Below are 19,523 nucleotides of genomic sequence, written 5' to 3'. Positions count from 1 at the left end.
AGAGAGAGATCGAGACAGAGACAGGGAACTCAGGATGTTTCCAGTACCTTGACTTGAGACAGTATCTTCGTCTCTCAGCTCAGCGACTCGTCCTCCTGCTCTGACTATGCAGATCATCAGCTGTGCTGTATGTGTGCGAGGGAGAGAGAAAGAACAGAGAGAGAGAGAGAGAGAGAGAGGATGAAGGAGTGTAGCTGATGAGTGCAGTACGGGTTGTGAAAGAGCTGGTTATGTCGAGATCTGATAAATGCTAGTGATGTGATGATGATGATGATGATGATTGGTGAGTGGTGAGTAAGATCAGAGAGAGTCATGCAGAACAGACACAAAGACACACATCTTCCCTCAGGAGAGCACTTAGAAAAACACACAACGTGCTCTTTCTCTCTATTTCCATCTCAACACTCAAACAGCTATTCAGACACTCATATGTCACACTGATATAGAGCCACATCAGGCTTAATCAGGGTCCGAGGAAAAAACTCCTAAGAGCTTGATGAGACAAGCCTCCAACAAGACTCCAAATGGGGAACCATCCTCTTCTGGACTGGACCAGACATCAGAGTTAGGCAAAGATTAGTTCTATATCAACAAAATGAATGTATTAAATGTACAAGACTCCAGTAAAACGTATTTAATTCATGAGGAAACAATGTACACATTTAAATCATGTAAATTTAATGCAATAAATAGATTATTCCATTGATTTTTCTTTATATTTCTGCATAAACCACTAGGATGTAAACAAAATCATTTAGAATAATGTGATGTGTTCCATAAAATTGAGACATACTGCAGCAGAACTGCTGACAGTGGTGGTGATAGGAACCAGACGTCCGAAGTGTTTAATGATTCTAAAAGCTCCCTCACATAACGTTATTGCATGAAATGGTTAAAGAATCATTGCCTAAGGCCTGAGACATTGTTTACGATAGTTCCGAGATAAATTTCACACAGGGGTCCACGCAGGGGGTTATAAGGCTAAACAGCCCTCAACTTTTTCAACAATAAAGTATTTTTTGGGTTTACCTCTTTTTCTCATTATCAACAGTACACGTAAAATATCAAGGCGTGTAGGTTGACTGCTTATTCTGGATAATTAGTGAAATGTTTCACCACCACTGTAAAGAAACCTGAGCTGTAAGTTTTCCTCCAATGAGTCATTTCACATCCGACCACTCTGAATGACTTCGTTTACATCCCCATGACTGAATTATGCAGGAATTTTGAAATATTGGTTGAATTCCTGTCTGAAAATTTAAAACCTCTATCCTCAAAAATCCTCAAGAAAAACTAGAATCCTCAAGAAATCTAAAGCTAAAGAAAGCTAAAGCTAATCCTCTTCTGCCATGTGTAGTCCTGTCTTAGCTGACTACTCCAGCAATGGCTGGCTGCTAAGTCACTCACTATAGTGGCACTGACATTGGCTTTAACGGCAACAACACGTTTGGTTAAACTTTTCTTTTTTTTTGTAAATGCTCTTTTCTAGTTTGGTAATGTGGGCTTCCACACATTAACTGAGATCTTATGCACCTCCTCTTCTGTCTTTGGTTTGAGAAATGAGTAACAATTCACTCTTTCCATCAAACTCTTGGGAAATTGGGCAAGTTTTCAGATTTAAAAATACACTACTGCTGTTTGAAAAGTTTTTCAGCGGTCTCCCAGGCTTTCTTACAGTTTCTAGTGTATGAAGACCTACTGAGTGAACCAATTTGCTACAGCGCCACCCTGAGGCAGAGAAGACAAGAGAAGTCTTGTTAGTTAAGAATATCAAAGACAGAAGCTCACCGATTGACTGTGAAGCAGCTAATTTTTCCCTAATCGAAAGCATAACATTATTTATTTTTAGGAAGTGAAGTAATTAGGAGTCCTGGAGCACCGAAGGGCCTGCGTTCCTTAGCCAACACTTTGACACAAAATCACAAATCTTTAGCCTTGCACTGAAAAGGTGATTCAAACTTAGCACTCTTTCATTAATGAGCTCACCCAGTTTGAATTTATATTCAACATAGCCGTGGTCACTCCCTGCCGCCTCACTTTTCTTTGCAAAGATGGAGAAAAAATCAAGTACAAGCAGCCTTGATCTGAGGTAGTTTTGGAGGGAATGGAATTCACATAACATTAACTGGCTAACTAGTTTGTTTTTTGCAACTGTGAGTGACACATGACAACATATTGACTGAGGAATGTTTTTCCGTTTAGTGTTTTTTAGAAAGTAGACACATCTCGCCTTCTTGTTTGACATTAGCTTATGCTTCCAAGGTTAGCAAATTTGTGGGATAGGAAAGTCTGTCCACTTGGTGCCCATCTTGAATACAACCTTAGAGGGAACTAAAAGAAACCTAAAAACTTGAAACTGAAGGAGAAATTAGCATTTCAAAAACATATTTGAATTCACTAGTAAAATATGACAAAAATCTCCTGAATAGTTTGTAGCTTTTGGCTTAATAATGCATAAAAACTACTACTACCAGAGAACTTGTAGAGAGGAGAATTACCACTCTGCAATGTCTTCAGGGTTTCTCAAACACTAGAGGGCACTCATGAATGAGTCCAAAATAAATAGGTTAAGATTGAGCATTTGAGCAAAATCAGTTTGTAAATGCTTAAACATTTTTAATGTAAAAGAACACATTCATTTCCTAAACACAGAACAGCATAAAACATGTTAACACTGCTGTTATATTTTTAAGAGTGTAAGAGAAAAATGAAATATATAGGTAGTTTTTTTTTTGCTTTTTATTTGAAATACATCCTTCTACTTTCTAAAATTAAAGGAAAGTTCTGGGCAAGTGATCAGAAACTGTTTTAACCTTTCATTTTTGGTCGTTGAGCTCCATTTACTCCCATTCATTGAGGACTTGCTCACAGACACACTCTGGCGTTTTGCAGTCATGTTTTTAATATAATGAGGGAAATAGGAAGTGGCCAAGCTCCTCATAAACCAGCTCTGCTACTACTGCAACTGTGCAGATCTCCACAACTGACTGGCACATTGTACTGGAAGGCAAGACTTTCCTCCTAAAAAGAAAGCATCTAGAGTGTTATGAACTTTCCCATTCTTTTTCAACCAGTGACCTGTCCCCTCCTTTAAAACGTCCCTTCTGGGGTCCAAAAAGTAACCTATGAGTCAAATTCTGTGTTTCTACATAAGGTTCTCTGTGTTTTTGATAATAGAAAGCAGAAACATATGGGTATCATGTTATATACAAGTGTTTTTAAAGGTGAATTTAAGAAGAAAAAATTAACACAATGCCTTTGTGTTCAGTGAAATTTAACACTACTAGAAAATACATTTTTTTGCGTTCTTGTGTGTTCTCCCATTGACGCGACATGGCTTTTTCACCACCCACTCGTCAAACATATCTTCATAGCCCCACTCTTGTCACCTCACTACCCCCTCACCCCCCCAGAACCACGTCTGGACACTCAGGGTAAAAACACCCTTTCTAAGGATGCTAAGACCACAAAGAGCCTCAGAGAATTCGTCTTACCAATAGCTATTCTCTCCTTGCATGCCCTATACAGGACTGATATCAGGGAGCTAAGGTGTTCCCCAGATAAAGCAGGGGTGCAGAGGTGAAGGCTCATTCTCTCATGATAAGATCTAGTTTCTGTCTGCGCTGTATAAGGTGACACTGCATCGGTAGCATTTGTTCCATCCAGCTAAACATTCAGCACTTTGCTGAAGCTCTTGCCCAGAGCCAGAGAGACAGATCACTGTCAACAGAGGTGATAGCTGCTGGAGGGCAGGCTCACACACATTCAGCCACATCCTTTGAAGTGTCAGGAACGTCGCTGTCCTGGCGGTGACCTCAGGGGCTTTCTTCAGTTCAGGATAGGCCAGATTTGCACACAGGCAGCCACACCATGTCTGCCAGCATGATTCATTCTGACATATGGCTGCTGATATACACAGAGCATAATGTTATTGAAATATGGAGTTTGAGATATAAGCAAAGAATTTGCAATGAAGCAAGAAGTGGCTGTGAAATAAGAAATGGCTTCTAAATCACTACTGTGATTAGCATTTATCACACACACAACTCGGACACCAATCCGCCACTTCATCAAGAACTCCTTCTTGTATGTATATTGCACGTTTTATAGGTCAGTAGTTCATCTGTTGCAGCGTAGTTTATGTTGGTCATCCTCTAGTCCTTCAACAGTGGTCATAGGATGCTGCCCATGGGACGATGCTAGCTGGATATTTTTGGTTGGTGGACTATTCTAAGCCCAGCATCAACACTGAGGTGTTTAAAAACTCCAGCAGCACTGCTGCGTCTGTTTATCAAAAATATGGGTGGGCGGGCGGGCGGACGGACAGACTGACTGACAGATAGATACTTTATTGATCCCGAAGGAAATTTAGCAATGTCAACTATATATGTCAACTATAATAATTTATCCTTTTAACTACATTTCTTTTCACACTTGAATGCGTGCATGTGCTGTAGGTTAAACTTTTACAGTGCTGTCTTTCTGATTGTTAGATGTATAACCTGTAGTGAATGCAAGCTAAATTAATAATGTCTGTATGAAATGGTTTTCTTACAGTTTACGTTGTGCTCTGAAAAAAAGTGATGCATTTCATTTACTTGATTCAAATACATAATTTCCTCATGGATGACAAAAATAGGTTTCATCAACATAGATTTTCGCCTTTCAGTTTTCTTCCAGCAATAGTTGCACTGATGTAATATTTTATCCATGTGGAAATAACAGATCGATTTAGCTATGTAGAAAAAACAACTCATCAATTGATGTTATTTTAATACGGTAACTTTGTTATTTTCATAGCAGTGGGCCTTACCTGGCCACCCCATTCTAAAGGTTTTAGTTACGTCCCTTCAGAACAGTACTGAGAATGATCCACCACCCAAATAATGCCTGCTCTGTGGTGGTCCTGTGGGGGTCCTGACCATCAAAGAACAGGGCAGAATAACAAAGTGCACCTATAGGGTAAGTGGTGCTGATAAAATAGACAGTGTAGATACAAGAAAGGGCATGAATATATACAGTGTAACTTCACAGAAATACATTTCTATTCCAAGTAATTTTGAAACCATATTTATTATTATCCATTCATCATAAAGGGCAGCTTGAGCTTCCAAATGGTGAATTAAATAAAAAATGTATCAAATCTCGAGGCACTGTAGTTCAAGTCTGAGTCAAGTCTGGAGTCTCTGTGGTTCTAGTACAAGCCAAGTCTTGAGTTTTAGAGTTTCAAGTCCGATTCGAGTCTCAAGCTTCAAGGGTTCAAGTCTGAGTCAAGTCTTGGGTCACTGAGGTTCAAGTCTAAGTCAAGTCTTGAACCCTTCAGGGGTCTAAGTTGAGTCTCGAGTCCAAACTGAGTTTCAAGTCTCTTTGGGGTCCATGGCCTGTTAAAACACAACAAGGCATTTCATTCCATGCTGGCCTAAGCTGTTTTATACTAGTCTGATGCTGGTCTAGAGCTGGATAAGCTGGTCACCCAACAGGGTCATGCTGGCTGACCAGCATCTAAAACAAAACATATGCTGATTTGGCTGGTGACCTGGCAAGCGGGCCTGTGCTGTTTTTCAAGCAGTATGGACTGAAGTGACACACAGAGTGAATGCAGTGTTTAAAGGAAAGAGACAAATAACCTAGCTAGCTAGCATAACAGCTAATCCAGCTGAAGTGTTACTAAGTTCTAAAGCAGGGCTGCTCAACTCAAAATAGTATAAGGGACATATTAAAAAATCTCATCGAATCTGTTGGCCACAGAAGTCTTTATCTCATCTTTAACTGATATGCTGTAACTGGAACTGGCCATTGTTTATTCAAAATATGCAAAAACGTCAACAGTAACATACAGACATTTGTAGTAGACCTTGACATATTACATGGACACTTGAAATATACAAAATCAAAATGTCCCCAGGTGCTCAGTCTTTTAAACTACCTATTTGCTTGAACTAGACACCTGGCATCCTTTCTTTGCTGCAAGTTTATTTAGACTTGGGCTCAATTTCCGAGTTGCTGAGCTAATGTTAAGTGCTTACATCGATCAAACTGCAGCCTATAAGCGTTTTAGAGATATGACTGATGAGGAATTGCGCAGAATTGTGTAGAACTGAGGTGTATCTGCTGTCCCAAAGACTGCTGTTGGGGTAGGAGAGTTAAAGCATGTTACTTTGCAGTGCATGCTGGGGATTGTAGTGCAGCACACTGTGAAAAGAGCTAATATTAATAGAAAATTAATATCAGCAGGCTGGATAGGATTGTGTGGCAGGCCTAATCTGGCCCATGGGCCTTGTGCTTGACACATGGGTTCTAAAGGAATTTGATCTCTAACTGCTCAACTTCAGTTAAATTAACTATTGTGCTAGTGAGCATACCTGCTATCCAAACTACATGCTAGCCAACTGTTTCAAGTTGTTTTGCCTCGTTCCTCTAAACACTGCATATGCTGCATATGGTGTTTTGTTTTGTCCATCAGAACGAGAGTTTTTCTATGATGAAAGGCTCATATTTAAAGCCATTTTGAACCTGATACAGCAAACTTCAGAACGCTACTACACTAACAGTTTTTGCATGGCTTTGGAGGTCTCTCAGTTTAGCTATGCTTATTTTTTGATGGAATATACTTAAATGGGAAAGTGGATAATTTAACTGGATGTACATCTTCATAGATGATCAAACAAGTCAACATTAACAAAGGTGTTTTTACTGCGTCTAAATGCTGCTTTTATTGTGGTCGTTGTAAATTTTCCTTGATATCAGATAGCTGCAGCAGTACTGTCCATTTTATCTGGGCTTTGCCGTCCTTGTGGAGAGGTATGAATTGGTTTCACTGCAGGAGGTTCTCACCCTCCTCCTCTTTCACCTCCCTTTGCTCGCTAGCAGCTCAACACACCCTGTACACACACAGAGAGCCAACAGTGTCCTGGTTTATTTGATAACAGTTATGAGGATTTTGTTTATTTGATTATTTTTATTTTATTCATTTTTATTATCACTCAGCGACCCTAGGGGGCTTTTAGAAAGAGCCTACCAGCTTTAGTTAAGGTGGAATAACAGCCTTACAAAATCTTGCAAAACATAACCAGGGATTATTCTTCTGAACTAAAGCTTATGAGAAAGGTTGCAGGCTTACACTGTGGAGAACTTTGAGTTTTCTCACTTTTTGCTTAAGCAAGATAATTCATAATTGGAAGAACAACTCAAGATATTGTATAGTAGTTGTAGCCATCAAGCCACATGACTGTCCATCTCTTCTAAAACAGACAGACAAAAAGGCATATGGAAATCTCATCAACAGTCATCTGTGGGCACAAAAGCATTGCATAAAGTTGTCATTAAAACTCAGGAAGACCAACCCCGTGGGCCCAGACACTGAGCAATGCCACAAACAAGCAGGTCAGATGTTTCAGCATTAAGTACTAGCAGACAAAATAAGGAGTTCACACAAAGGATCTTCAAGGGTGAAAGACAGGAAAGCAATAAGAGGTGCTGAATGGACAGCTACTGCCATCAGCTTTTTCTTCAGACCCTGTTTTTCACAAGAGTCTTTTTTCAAGGTCAAAGGCATCGACAACGAGAGCCTTGTCTGGCAATATATTTCCCTGTGGTGCCTGACACTGAAGATTGAATTTCAGTTAGATAGGATCGCTGCTTTAGGGACATTTGCTTCTCTCTCTGAAAAGGGAAATCTGACGCCTCCCTGTTAATTGCGGAAAACTCTATAAATAGTCTCTAAGAGGAGAAGGCTAAATATGGCACTCATACGAAATCAATTAATCAAGATGGAGAGAGTGAATCATTTTTATAAAGGGCAGGAGATACAGGATTTATGTACACTAAGTACCTCTATTTTAACTCTATTTATTAAATACCAAGCCTCTTCAAACCCGACACAAGTAATGTTTATGGCCCTACTAAAGCATTCCAAGCACTTCAGAGGAGATCCTGCACATTTGAAACAACTGTCACTAACATTTAATCACACGTCGTGTCAGGTTTATGCAAAAAACACCTTAAATTGTACTTCATTTAGAGCCAAAACCCTTTACGCAGCCAACATGGCCAGTGCTGACACACATAGTAAATGAATATGAGAGATATGAGTATAATCTCAGAAGGCTGCATTAATTGCATGTTATCACTCTACCCACCCAAGGGAGGTCATTTAAGGAATCCACTTGTATGGTCACGGTAGCGCAGTCCAGGTTCTCCATACTCTTTCTCTTTTACCCATGAAATGTGATGACAGTCTGTGTAACTAATGCAACAAGGGCAGCAAGTCAGTGGAGCACAGTGGATAAAGTTCAGTCCTAAGGCTAAACTTATACCGGTCCGAGAAGTAAGACAGCGCATGATTACAATCTGTCAATTTTCCAATCAGGCTAGCTGAACCTTGAAATGAATGCGGTCCAGTCAAAGCTGGGCTTAAATCCAGCACGGCACTACAGCTAGAATTGTAGTACAGTCATCCAATAAAGCTTGAAATGCACTTATCACACAAAATATTCCATCAAGGTTTTGAATTAAGAGTTTGATGTACTGTATAAACATGTGCTAAAATTTTAAATACATATGGAAACTAAGCTGCAAAAACAATCCATATGGAATTGTTGTTTTTGTGATGTCACAACCATGAACACAGTCATATATCCAGCTGGTCAGCCTACAACAGGTTAGCGCTGCCTAATAACACTGAAGTAACTGTGTTATTTTTTCTTTTAAGTAGTCATAGCCACTTCCTCCCACGAGCTAGATCTCCCACAATCACACAACGCTACCAAGCTGAGAAAGTGAAGGCCAGAACATGCTTCCTCCGAGAACTGAAGGTGCTGGTCACTATTGCTCTTGACTTATCAGGGGAGAAGGAGAGCCAACCCACCTAGAGGGACCAATACCAATTATGCTGCCTGGTCTCCCAGCCATGGATGGCTGTGGCATCTCTAAGGATTGAACCTGTGATCGCCTGATAATAAAGCCAGCACACAGTTACACAACTCAGGTGTCCATAAGGAGTGTTTCCGACAAGGTACAACACAGGGCACTTAATCATAATAGAGGACATTCATATGTCACTCTTAAAATAACAGAAACACAAACCCAACACAGAAGAACTAGCGCCAACTTAGACCAACTGAAAATCGCATTTCATTATCTGCCTAGGAACCAATCACATACCAGTTGAAAAAGGGGGTCATAGAGTTTCTGTCATCAGAAGATGGCTCCTTTCAGTCTGCGAGGAGATGGTGACCACTGAGCTGGAGGTGCTCATATTGAGCACTTGTGAAATTACATAATAAACATTATGCTCACTTAAACCTCTTACAACTTACTGCATTGCTCTGTAATGATTTCAAAGTTAAATCAATCATTCTGAAATCGGATGAATCATTTTGAATCACCCTGTATGACGGAAATAGGAAGAGTATGCCATGCTATATTTGATTTTAGCGTGTTATCTCTTCACCTTCATGGGTTTTGTGTGTCCATGTTTATTCATATTTATGATCAATGTTTTCTCATTAATTAGGATATCCAAATAATGTTTAAAAATTTGAACATTCAAATAGAAAAACAGTTAAAATGCCATCCAGTAATGACAAAACTTTGGCTGAGAGTCAACTAGTGCCAAGGCCCTAAGGGATTAAAAGAGTGGAAACGGTCATGTAAAACTGTTTCACGATTATTTTCAGTACGTTATTGACTTGACTTCATATTATCAGTGAATTTTGTGGAAAAATCAAATAAAAAAGTAAAATATACGCTGTGGAAGATTAGGATGTGATCTAAATGGGTGCATCTGTAAATTAACTACACCCAACTACACGTGACTAACAGTGAAATTAAACCAGATGAAAATCAACGTGTGAATTTTTATTTTATAAGGTTCTTTTAAAAGACTGACCATTTAACAAGATGAAAGAGTTGACTGAAATAGCGAGGATTACCTCAGATGCTTCTTCTGCAGATCTTTTGACACCTTGATGAAGCTACCTGCCAGAATGCATAGTGCCAACTGTAAAGTCCAGTAGAGGAGGAATAACAGTTGGGACTGTCATGGCCTGGGCTCTGTCCTTCAGTTCCAGTGAAGGGAAATCGATGCTACAGAAGACATATGTCTGTTCTTCCAACTTTGTGGAACGCCCTTTTCTGTCTCAGCTTGAAAACATCCCTTACACGAAATGATGGCCATAAATAAATGGTTTGTAAAATTTGGTGTGGAAGAGCTTTAGTATTTAACTTAAGATCATTAAAATGTTTTGTAAGTGGCCACAGGTCTCATCACCTAACGCCAATGCTTGTGGTGGTCAGGGATTTTGTCCACATACTTTTGGCCAGGCAGTGTACCTACAGACCTGTCCATAGATTTTTTTAAATGGCCACCAGATACTAAAGTCTAACAAAAAATGAAGCAGGTATATCTGTAACATACGTAAGACAAGCTATTTTAAAAGAAACATGTGATTGTGAATGTTTACAGTACACAGTTCGCTGTTATTTTGATTCTTAGCGGTCTGGATGTTAACTGTTAGCATAAAGACGCTACGCAAAGGGAGTTAATCCTGATGTATATTGAACTCTACAGTTTAAATATCGCTGTTATGTAAACATGTTGTGAAATAAATGAGGTTCTCGTGGTGAAAGAACGTTCTACGGGGCTGAAACTCTAAAATCGGCCAGTCGTTCACCGACACCCAACTGAGCGAGACACTGTTTGCTGAGCTTCTTCTCAAAACCCAAAAAACGATGTTTTCTTCCTCTCTTCTCGGCGGTCAGCTGCGGTCAGTGGTACTCTGTGCTACTGGCATTTCAGCGGCCGCTATAACTTCTTACTTTGTCTTTTACAGGTGGCGGAGGATCCTGGACCAGCAGCGGAGGATCGAGTTTACAACCCAGACCGAGGCCTTCGACGGTAAGTCTGCTGATTTGTTACCATAGCGACCAAAAGACCGTTAAGCTAACTTCCACACTGTCTAGATAGCGAAGCTAGCTAACCTCTGTTACTTCGTTTTCTGAGTTAATATAATCACTTTATTAAAGGCTGCTACTGTGTAATAAAACCTTTAATGCGTCCTCATAAGTACGTTAAGGAAGAATTCCGCAGATTTTTCGATTTTCATTCTGTCGTTGGGATGTAAACAAAGTCGTTCGACCTTGTAGAGAAAGTCATCTAGAGATTTCTTTACAGTGGTGGTGATAGGAACCAGGGGTTGTGATGTCTTCAACACGAATATAGCCATTTTACATGTTACCCAAAACTACAACTGAACGTACACGTTTACGTACACAATTTAGCATGTGTAATGTTTATGATGTTTAAATAGCGGAACATGTGGAAAAGTCAGTTTTGGGAGACTATTTTGAAGTAAGGCCCTGCATGTACCCCTCAGCCACAAATGGAATAAAATAAATAGGTTAATAGGACGTTTTAGGCCAAAACCTCATCACAAATCTGATACAACAATGTCTCCGACATCAAACTGAGTATTCACAAACATTTTAAATAAGGTTTTGTGAGGGAGCTTTAAGAGACATTAAACTCCTCATGCATTTGGTTCCTATCACCAACACTGTGAATAAATCTGACTTGGTAAGTTTCTCTAGAATGAAGTATTTCACTCCAAACCGCTCTGAATTTATTACATTTGAACCACTTAATTATGTAGAAGTTTGGAAGAATCTGTGGAGTTCTTTTTCAATATTAGTCACCACACTAAAATCCTTCCCTCAAGTTTAGCACCAAACTATAGCATTCGAGTCCTTTAATGAAAATGTAGTGGCTCTAAGTTGGTTAATTGGGTGACAAATGAACATTGATGTCTTTTATGTAATAATTTTTGAGATTACATTTTTCTACCGGCCCTTCAGGAGGCTAGTAATGCTAGCTGACTTTAGCCTAAAGCTAAGCTAAAGCTTGGTTTGCTAAGGCAACATGTTACCACAAAACATCAGAGCTGCCTTTCATTCATGAGATTATAGAGAAGCACACAGCAGATTCTGTTTATGCTGAACAAGCTTTTCAAAAATGAGTGATGATTTAAACATGTTCCTTAGGAGCAGAGGATCGGGAGTGGGACATCTTTCCATCCGTCCCCGTCCCAGAGGTAATCTTTCTCACTAAAGATCATGAGGATATATATTCTGACTTGAGGAGACGACATAAATATCTCTGCTCTATATGAACTGTATTTCTGTATCATCTCTGCAGAACCTGGAGGAACTGCCATTCGTTCCACCTTCTTCTTGTGGACCACTTGCAAGAATCTGGGTAAGAATCAGCTCTTGCACTGACGTGGAGCAACGTTTTCTAAGCCCAGTGTTCAGATTTCAGTCTTTTTTAATATTTTCATTTTCTCCTGTTCCTGTAGCAGTACTGCAGAGAGGTGGACCGGGCAAACAAGTCGTTTGCATCCACATACACAAAGTGGACGTCTGATGACAGAAAGGTTCCTTTTTCTAGTTTGTTTATTACACATTCTTTCTCACAGATAAATCTCATTCATTGAAGGATGTAGATTGACTTTTTTCAAGGCAGTGAAAAAGTTGACGAGAAGTTTTTCCATGTGATTTCTGTAGCTGGTGGAGGTGAAGCTCCAGCACAAGGCCGTGTACAGCGGGCTGGAGAGTGAGCACTGGTGGGTGCTCACCAACGACTTCTACCGTGTGCGCTCACAACAGGTAAGTCATTGAAAAAGCTTCATGATTTTAATGTGAATTGATGTTCTGAAGTCTCTTTCTTTTAACTTCATGTCTTTCACTGTGTTTATAGCTTCCTCCACTGTATTTTGCTCGTGCCATTGCTGTGGCCTACATCAAGGTAAAGCTCTTGACTCACTTGGATTATAAAGCTTTTGGATCCAGTTTGTCCCATTCTGATTTTATTTCATTGTACGTGGTCCAAATCCAAAGTCAGGCATAGGTGCAGGACACTAAAGAGTAAAAAACGAAAATGAATGGAAGTGTACTGTTTATTTCAAAGCTCCCTTATGTATTCATGCTTTCTTGCAGTGTGTGATCAGGTAACACCTATGTGAACAAACAAGTATATAGAGGCTAGCAGTGACGTCAAAAGAGTATCTACCCCTTTATTTTCAATATAATGTCCTCTGTTTTTCAGAACATCGGAAGAGACATCAGTGAGGCAAAGATCTCCCTGCGCACAGAAACAACCGAGTCATCAGTGCAGGACGACTTGCTGGTTGGTGCTTGTGTTTTTGTGCACTTAGAGTTACGAGTGATTTTGGTGTTTCATCAGTATGTGGCAGTTTCACACACACTCATTATTTCTGTGTGTGTTTTTTGCAGGGAACCACAATGTGCAGGACGTTTAAAGAGGTGTCTGTCGATAAGGATGGTTGCTTCAGGTGTCTTGACAGCAGTGACGCCCAGACCCTCGAGACACCTGCACCTTCTGCGTTCAGCAGCCCACGTCGACCACCGCCAGGATTTTAATCAGCTACAGGATTCTTTAGACTGTGTTTTGTAGATTTAATTATTAGATTCATGTTTTCATATTTCTTACATCTTAACATTTTGCATGCCTGTGTGTTTCTGTGTGTGTTGTTTATTTTAGGTGCAGACACTGTGCTCTGTAACCAGAGCCCCTAAATGTTGACCAGTGGGAGCGCTGAGGTGGAACATCACATCGACTCATCACCACAATGGAAGTCTTTATCCTCCTCAATTTTTCTTTTTATGTTTAAAATTTTTGGATAAAAAATGGATTTTTTAAACCATGCTAGGAGTATTTTTTTCTCCCTTTCTTTGTCTTTTCCATTGTCTTCTATGCAGGGATCCGATGCAGCATCCTTCCTGGATTCAGGATGTCAGACAGCAGAAGGACCTGGACTTCACAAAGACGCCATTCCTCCTGGATTAGAGACTACAGACAACAGAGGGACCAGAACTTCATGAAGACACGCTGGACTAGAGGACTGCTTCATGGCCACGTCAGAGGATAACCAGCTTCTCAGTTTAAGGATAATGTTTTTGTCTGCTTGATATGAAGCAGAAGAACCATCAGCAACATTATTGCTCTCAAAAGTTCAGACGTTCACTGAGGCACCCTGGACAGACAACCTGTGTCATTTTCTGGACCACATCAGATGATAAGCATCTTCTCAGATTAATGATGAAGCTTCTGTGAAATCATCCAAGACATTAGGATCTACAACATGGATAAAAGACATGAAGAGGGCCAGAAGAGGAGACTGATGGTCTCTAATCAGCTAGAGAAATTCACAATACCTGATGCTCTCAACATCAAGCATCATCAACTTTTCGTTCTCGTCATGGACATCATCCACATCACAGTGCTGCTTATCAGCATTATTATCTCGGACTGTTACTGTGGACTGAGCCGTGGGCTTGTTGGTGCTAAAGCTGCGTAGCTTCTTTATGTAACACACATGGACTTTTACTGAGAAGACGTCAGGAGGCCTCCTAGCCTGCGTACTAGACTGTTGGCTGTAGTGCAGTTTCTGCTATTGTCTATGACTAATAGTTTGGCACATATGCTAAGACACTCATCATCATTCAGATGGAAATCAACGATAACATAATTGATACTGGACAATCATTATAATCTATAATAATTTGTCCTCTTATTATTTTTCCATGCAGTGCTCTGTAAATTGTATTAAGACTATATTTATTAAAACCTTGTGAACATTTTTCAGTAAAAATCATCTCCTAATTGCAACAGAACAGTTTTTTTTATACTTATACTTCTAATATACTTCCTATATTTTTAATAGAAATGCAAATTTCTTTAATCTAAAATGTTGCAGTGTGAATACATGAATGCTTTTGAAGAAGGTATAATGATTCTTTTATTAATCTCTTGTGCCAATAACTGGTATGACTGGTCAACTCTGACTGCCTTTGACTGTTTATGTCTTCGTCCTCTCCCTTTTTGCACTACTTGGCACTTGTGTAACTCTCAGCCTCACCACTAGATGGCGGTAACTGTTCATATAATATATCTGTTGGTGTTTTATAGTATACTAACAGTGCAAAACACCAAATGGTAGTGAAATGGTCACAATACAGAAACAAAAATAGGAATGCAGAAAGAGTGAACATGCCTGACTTCAGACTATTAAAATAAAGACAAAACATTTGCTAATCATAAATAGGCTAAATGCATATTTCCTCCATGTGTGTATGGCCTTTGTGTGTGTGAGGAAGAGCAGCTCTGCTTCTCTCAGCACAGGCCTTTAATAAACTGGGGACTCAGTATGTAAATCCCACAGTGAGCTTCTGAAGATTTAATAAGCAAGAACTTGTCCCATTTTAAAGCAGCACTTTGCATTATGCTGCATTGATACATTTCATATGTGTTTCCTAAAAGAACCCAATGAAACAACGGATTAAGCGTAGATTTGGGAGGCATGAGCCAGCCTATTTTCTATGTGTCTGTGTGCAAATCCACGTGCCACTGCGGTGATTACCCAAAGATGCGGCTGGGCGCTCGGGTCTGGCTGAGCAGAGACGCTCCAGCTATTTTTCCCTAAAGCAGCACTCGTTTTATTTATTTATTTCGCACAAAAGGAGCTTATAGTGTGCATATGATCATAGTGAGGGAACGCTTATTAAACTTGCTTGTAAACCAGGTAACCTCGTAAGAATGGGGATTAGATCCTGAAACACTGACGATGCAAATTCCCCCAGTGTGCCATCTGTGCAGAGCTGCAAACTTAAATCAGGCATAGCAAGCACATCCTCATAAATATCCAACTTTCTTTTCCAGAGCTCTTTGTTGCTGTAAGGCAGGGGGGAAGCCATTCCAAAAGCCAGACAAAAAGCCTTTTGTAAACTAATTACCCCATGCTATTCTTTTCCCAAACGCAAAAACCTATTTATGATCAATTCAGATCTGTTTTCAATGAATCTCAATTTGTCTACATGGCAGAAATGAACAATCCACTGTAATAATCTCCAGCATCCCCCAAAAAACTTTGCTTACGTGGCGCTGAAGATAAAGAAAGTTATATTTGAGTTTGTAATCTGCTTCATAGATTTAACAGTTACAAGCACTCTGTCTAATCAACAGCCATTAAAGTCAGTGCGTCTTCACTGGAAGATATAAGGCTGTTGGGATGTATTTCAGTGAAGGATTACCAATAATGTGTCTTACAGTAGAAATGGATGGCCTTAGCGAGCTTGGATGAAATGTTCCAGCCTGAGTGATGGCCTCGTTGCTTCATGGATCATCATGGCTGTCTGGACTGTGCTCCATTTATGACTCACAGAGCTCAGAGGTGATAATCTACACCAGATTATACTATTAATCTCACACACCATAAAACCACCAACTGATGACAAAGTGTCAGCCATTATGTTCTATAGTGCTGGGCATGTTACCAGGTTGACTTTGAATGGTATGCTGGAATGTTATATATAAATATATATATATATATATATGTGAGGCATGCTGTCTTGTAGCATATGGGACCACCACGGCGATGAGGGATTTTCACTTAATGATTAGTATCCTGTAACATGGACACTGAATTCATTCTGGAGCGCCGTGTGTTCACTGTGCTATAAAAAGAGATTTCCATTCTGGAAACACGGTATAAACTGTGCTATAAACTGCAGCACAATTATTAAACTTCACACCACTAAATTGATTCAGTGCTATTCAGTAGATGCACACAGTACACAGACAAAGTTAATTACACATACAATTCAATTTAGAGGCACTTATTTCTGTTGTGATGCAACACTTCCATCCTGAACTTTGTGCACATCATGCTTTTATTTTATGAGAATATATTTAGCTTATTACATAATAGAAATATACATATTAATGCTGCTTAAAGAAACCAAATCAAGTCACTTTTCTGAATTAGGAATGGGACTTAAAGTACAACATTTACTAAGAACACTAATGAACAAATAAAAACTGTCAATTACAGTCGAAATGACCCTTATACACAAGTTATTCATTTTCAGTAGATGTTTGTAAGATTTCAGGAGATTAGACAGAAGATAATTCACTGGAAACTAAAAACAGGAGTTTCCAAAACTGGTGATTTAAAAATAGGATGTAGAGAAGACGGTGCTCCAAACAATCATCATATGACCTGGTACACCAGCAAAAGTGTCACCATCAGACAAACCGTATTCAAAGCTTTCCTCTTGGAGAGAGAGGAGAAAGTCAAGGCTCACTCTTGTTTAAGATCTGAAAAAATCCACAAGTGTTTGTGTCCATCCTTCTCCTGTGAGAAGACAACACCCCAGAGTCCAGACCTCAACATCTTTCAATGTGTTTGAGATTATTTGGATCATCAGAAGCAGAAAACACAACTTCTAAGATGTGGTGTGAAACAATATTCCCACAAGTTTATTAAAAAAACCTGAAAGCAAGTCTCCTGAAAAGAAGGAAACTGATTGAAGCAAGGAGTGGACACACTAAATACTGAGAAAATGAATATTATATTTATACATTCTGTTGATGATTCTGTGTAATTTTCTGTTAAATATGTCTTTCCTGCTTTTTCCTGCTGTTGAAAATGGATAAAATGGATGAAAACCAGTAAAAGGTCAATCATAAGTACAAAACTGCTGCTTTAACTGTAAATGAATTCAATGCAGGTCTCTGACTTTATATATGAGTCATTCTACTGAATTCAGAGTCAGAGCTCAAAACACACTTTAGACATTTATCTGACTGAATTTAAAAGACTAAAGCACTAAAATCTTTATCTTTTAATGGCCCTACAGCTTAATTCTGTTTATCTTATTAAAACAAATGATTGAACATTTCATTCCTTTCCTTATTTTGTATTTCATATATTGTGTCATTAAGGGAACTCAGGCTCGCTTCCTGCTCTAAAACACAGGGGTGTGTCTAAAATAAGTCTCTGCCAAAGGACTAAACCTCTCTGTATTTCAGTAGAGACATGAAAATGTGGGCAGGGTTTTTGAAATGTCAAGATTTCAAAATTTCACTAATGACGAATCTAAAATGTTCAACTTTAAAAGAGTTTTACATTTTAAAAAGGTATAAAATTATTATTTTCATTTACATTATTTTTACAAGTTGAATTGGAAGATTCAGGGTTTAAGACAGCCACCTCCCAATAGAAAGCACCCTATAAATGATGATTTTTATATTTTAGCCTTGTATCATTGTAAAAATCTATGCCTCAAATTGTTTTTATATAGTCTTTTCTCACTATGAGATCACAGTTTGAACTAATTTTGGAAGAATTAGGAACTCATTTTCTCTGTTTTAACAAAAACTTGTACCTTCACAATGATAACTTTACAGGAGAAGAAAAAAAATATGATGCAAAAATATATTTCCAAGTTATTTGGGGCGATTTCTATCCCATTCAATTTTAATACAATGCAATATAAATATTTATATTTCTATATATACACACACACACACGTGCGCACACACACACACGTGTGTGTGTATGTGTGTGTTATTGATCTCACACTGCCATGCATAGCTCTAAGTATGTTTTCCTTCTGTTCTCAAAACGTCCTATAGCCATGTCCGACACACAAATACGCATGACTTTAAGAGGACTTCATATTACTGCATCTCCCCCTCTCTGTCTCTCCTCTAATCAGCTCCACGTGCCTCTTGTCACTCTGAGTCCAGTTCACATCAGCACCTTCAGCCTACTGCCCTCTGGACCCCCGGAGGATGGAGCCGTCTCCAGCCCAGAGCCCACTGATCCTGCAGCAGGGCTCAGCTGGAGGAAGTGCTGCTGTAAATGTAATAAAGACACAGGGATTAAAGCAATGACTCACATCCTCGCTGCCCACAGCATGCCTCTCCCTCTCTCGCTCTCAGTTACACGACAGACTGATGTCTCTATGAGCTGATGGTGATGAAATGTTGCATATGATGGCTGAGGCGCGCAAAGAAACGAGCGGAGCCATGGAGGGAGGAAGCTGGAGAAGACGGGATAAGCCCATGATTCGATTTACAGGCTGTTTAGTTTGTGGTGGGAGGAGGAATTTTAGCTGTTTATCATGGAACAGTGAGCAGTCTTCTCAGTGATGTACAGGCGGGTTAAACAATACAGTAAACTTCAGTGTATCTTCACGAACACTTAAAATAAAGGTTTTAACATGGATTGGTTTTAAAGTTCTGGGAAAACCTTTAATTAGGAAAGAATCTGTACATTATTGGAGGTTCTTTACACTTTAAAAAGGCCAGTATCCTACATATCCTGAGATGAATATTTGTTACTGTGCCAGTTGAAAGAATATATGTGACATCTGTTCTGACTGGCTGCCCTGTATTGCATCTCATTTAAAAAACTCCTTATAATCTCAGTGTGAAGGTGTGGAGCTAAACTGCAGTGGGCTGAATCAGTGAATATATATGTGATACATAAATAAAGAAATACTACTCAAAAATCTTTTATATGCTTCATTATATTATGAAATATACTGTAATTATACAATAAGGTATAGCTAAAATAGTTATTTTAATGTAAGTAATAATTATTATTTAAATACTTAAAATTCCCAGAATCAGGCCAGTCCTGGCCCAGTGTATTTAAAAG

General features: G+C 39.2%; 2 protein-coding genes across 3 annotated transcripts in view; one reads left to right on the top strand and one right to left on the bottom strand.

Moving 5' to 3' along the window:
• Positions 1-239, bottom strand: part of kcnab2b (potassium voltage-gated channel, shaker-related subfamily, beta member 2 b) — a 92,074-nt gene extending 91,835 nt beyond the window's left edge. The window contains exon 1 of one of the 2 annotated variants that reach the window (XM_037541145.1): positions 48-239. The gene's annotated coding sequence lies outside the window, so the exon portion shown is untranslated. The remainder of the gene's footprint in view (positions 1-47) is intronic. The other variant, XM_037541146.1, reaches the window with a different exon arrangement.
• Positions 240-10,731: 10,492 nt separating this feature from the next.
• On the top strand, positions 10,732-13,453 carry LOC108417237. Its single transcript, XM_037541481.1, has 8 exons — positions 10,732-10,897; positions 12,040-12,089; positions 12,194-12,253; positions 12,354-12,431; positions 12,562-12,663; positions 12,755-12,802; positions 13,103-13,183; positions 13,291-13,453. The coding sequence occupies exons 1-8, from the start codon at positions 10,732-10,734 to the stop codon at positions 13,435-13,437; spliced, it is 732 nt and encodes a 243-aa protein (XP_037397378.1). The 3' UTR covers positions 13,438-13,453.
• Positions 13,454-19,523: the final 6,070 nt, after the last annotated feature.

The sequence above is a fragment of the Pygocentrus nattereri genome, chromosome 9 (genome assembly GCF_015220715.1).
Source record: "Pygocentrus nattereri isolate fPygNat1 chromosome 9, fPygNat1.pri, whole genome shotgun sequence".
Classification (NCBI taxonomy): Eukaryota; Metazoa; Chordata; class Actinopteri; order Characiformes; family Serrasalmidae; genus Pygocentrus; species Pygocentrus nattereri.
The sequence above is the reverse complement of the archived record's forward strand: the minus strand, read 5'-3'. Positions and strand labels throughout refer to the sequence as shown.